This window comes from Crocodylus porosus, unplaced genomic scaffold (genome assembly GCF_001723895.1).
Source record: "Crocodylus porosus isolate Cpor-Errol unplaced genomic scaffold, CroPor_comp1, whole genome shotgun sequence".
NCBI lineage: Eukaryota > Metazoa > Chordata > Crocodylia > Crocodylidae > Crocodylus > Crocodylus porosus.
Genome location: NW_017728915.1, coordinates 28,699,375 through 28,702,502, shown reverse-complemented (window position 1 = coordinate 28,702,502; position 3,128 = coordinate 28,699,375). Strand labels below are relative to the sequence as shown.

The following is a 3,128-nucleotide window of genomic DNA, read 5'->3' as shown; positions in this document are numbered from 1 at the left end:
TTTCTGATATTGGACTCAGTAACTGGTGGTTGTTTACATAAATTTCTCCCCTAAGTTTTTACTTCTACAATTAACATGTCCTAAGATTCTCTCATTAAGCCATGTACAGTTATGCAGAGATATCGATATACAACACTGACCATACTTCACAATACAAGAACATGGTGAAACCTCATTCTTGATAGTAGCAGAGGTTTCTGTACCTATTCTACATTTGTCTCTAAGAGACGATTTGAAAGACAGCCAAATGTAAATATTTCATAACATATTAGCTATAGTGCAACTAAAGTAAAGTGGCAGTGCTCTGTCATTCTAGATGTACAGTATGTAAACTATGGTATCTTCAGTATGTAGTAACGTGTCAAGAATAATAAATGTGTTAATGCAGATTCTGTATTGTTGTCTACCAGAAGTGTAAACTACTGAAAACCTGGCCTTGCTGATATAAGACAAAAATAAAGTAAAACTGCCCGTCTTTGTATTACAGAATTGCTTTTGTTTTCTTTTGTTAAGATTCTTCTTTGGAAGTAGCATTTGTATTTTTTTTATTTTGAATTATAAAACAAATTAATCATTCTAGAAATGGAATCCAACATCTGCATTTCTGCCAGCAATTTAAGCTGGTCAGCTTTGAAGCCACTTTTGTTCCTTATTTTCCCAGCATGGATGCTGAGGCCACATCCAGACGAGTGCAAACATTTGTTTCCCCAGGGAGAAGCAGCAGCAGCAGCACACCTTGTCTTGCTGCTACTCATCCCCAGGGAATGCCCATACCATGCGGGCTCCAGCTCGGTAACCCCCGGTGTAGTTGGAGAGCCTGGGGCTGGCAACTGTGCTGGCCCCAGTAGCCTTACCTGGGGTCCTGGGAGCCTCTGGGAGCTGCAGCCACAGCTCTCCTGCAGCTGGGAGCATGGCTCCAGCTGGTCAGACTCCAGTTTTGGGTGAGGTGCTGCCACTACATACACCACCCTGCTTTTTTTTAGTGTGGGTTTTTTTGACCCTGGGATCTCCGGTGACATCCCAGTGTCACAAAAACCCCACACCTGGTGCTGCAAGGTAGCAATGCAGGGAACACCTACACGTGTCATGTATGGCACTGTAGACTGATTTGGGTGCCACATATCACACATCCACACCCATCTGGACGCAGCCTGACAGGTGAAAGGATTTTTCTGCATTACAAATATAAAGTAACTTCACTGAGTGAACTGAAGAGACGCTAGATCTACTCCAGTGCAACTGAGGTTTGAGTCTAACTTTCTGTTGAAGAGTTATAATGCCTGACTCCTAAACAGCACTCCTGTTTTCAGAAATGCAGGTCAAAAGGCGTTATTAGGGCTGAATGGATTAAACTAAAAAAGCAGCTTTAAATTTAGCATGTGCAGAAGATGAGATCTATCTCCTGAAGTGGTCTGACTACTTGTTGAAAAGAGAAACAGACTGTAGTTGGGTCTAGGGTCTAACTTTGTCCAAAATTTTCACAGTCACTTTTTCAGGAAGGGGCAGTGGCTGCTTCTTGGGGTACCATAAAACCTAGGAGGGAAAATTTCTAGGGGGGAAGCAGCAGGTGCTAATTGCAGCCCACTGTTGTGAGATGGGTAGAGCTGGGAGGAGATTGCTTGCAACATTATCTCCACAGTTCGGTTATCTTTCCTCAGACAATTGCCATTTCAGTTTTACAAACCTCATCTTCAATACTTTCTACAATGTCATTCAGATCAATGGGGAGCCACCAGAATATTACAAGCTGACATTGGATCAATGACAGGTAAGTGAAGTGTTGGTCAGTAACTGTTGCCAAAACATGCTCATTTCACTTGAAGATACACTGTGCACTGCAGTCAGGTGTCTATACTTACAGATGTAAAAGTTAATTTTGTATGCCATCAGGAATATGGACATGAACTTTTAATATATTTAAGCAAATGCCAACATAACCATCTTCAAACTTCATGGGTTTGACATGACCCATCATTTTTTTTATATCCTGACCTACCTTCTCCTATAATATGTAGTCAAGTTCACTACAGTAAGGGGGATACACCTTAAATAGATACTCATCATGAGAGATGAGTTAGTTATAGTTTTCTATAGGAAAAGTTATCAGTTAGAAGATAACCAGTGAAAAAGTCATCTGAGGATTGTAGTTTTAGAAGAGACTACTAAGTTGCCAGTGTTGATGAAGACATCAAGATCCACCTTCATGAATCTAGTGTTCGGACAAAATTCAGACACCCATCTAGGTGCCATGATTGTTTTCAAAGTAAGGTTATGTCCATAAAATACTGACAGATTATGTCACTATAGAGAATGCTTTCATCTTCTACTGATATTGCTGCTGACCTGTCTGTCTTCTCTTTCAGTTTCTTGGTCTGTTAAGAACAGTAATAGAACCTGCCGTCACCACCAGGATTTTTAAACCCTCTGTTATTCTACTGGCTTGCCTTTCTCCCATCTGCACAGGCTTGGAGGTACCAAAATAATAAAAAACACATTTTTATCTTTACATTTCAAACTCCCCTGCAATGTGAAGAGAAAGTTCTGTTTACAAAATGATTCATATTCATAGAAATACATAAATTTTGTGTGTTCTTTCCCAGCACTGGAAGGAAGCGTTATCACATACCATGTCACTAGTATGACAGAGTGACAGTGCCAAAAAACCTCCATTTTAAGTATTTCATAGACATATTAATCAGAAGCAATTGCAAGATAAATGAATCTGAAACAGAGCTTCAAGGACTTTACAAAATCCTGAGTTGCAAGCTTTGGGAACCAACTTCCTGCTAGAAGAAATACAGATAGAAAAAGCAATAGGTTAAGAATTCAGGTTTTTTGTGTATGTATATGTCTGTCTCCCAAGGTAGACAAAAACATAGCACAATATCATGATGTTAAAAGGAAAAAAGTCATACTCATGTGGCTACCTTTGTTATATCTGAGTAAGTAAGTATCTTGAACACCACGAGTGCGTCCAGACAAGCCCACATGTGCTTCTCGCAGTGTTTCAAACCCCTTTGAGACACTACAAGAGGCACATGCAGGGACAAGAAAATGTTCCCAAGCGCTGCAAATTTACAGCGTGGGGGCAAAATTTATACCCCTGAATATCCAGGGTCAAAAAAAAC

General features: G+C 40.2%; 1 protein-coding gene across 1 annotated transcript; it reads right to left on the bottom strand.

Moving 5' to 3' along the window:
- Positions 1 to 1,870: 1,870 nt before the first annotated feature.
- Positions 1,871 to 2,670, bottom strand: B3GALNT1 (beta-1,3-N-acetylgalactosaminyltransferase 1 (globoside blood group)). Its single transcript, XM_019535435.1, is given in 7 exon segments — positions 1,871 to 2,084; positions 2,086 to 2,160; positions 2,162 to 2,273; positions 2,276 to 2,351; positions 2,353 to 2,416; positions 2,418 to 2,475; positions 2,478 to 2,670. Coding segments are annotated over 7 exon segments (792 nt in total).
- Positions 2,671 to 3,128: the final 458 nt, after the last annotated feature.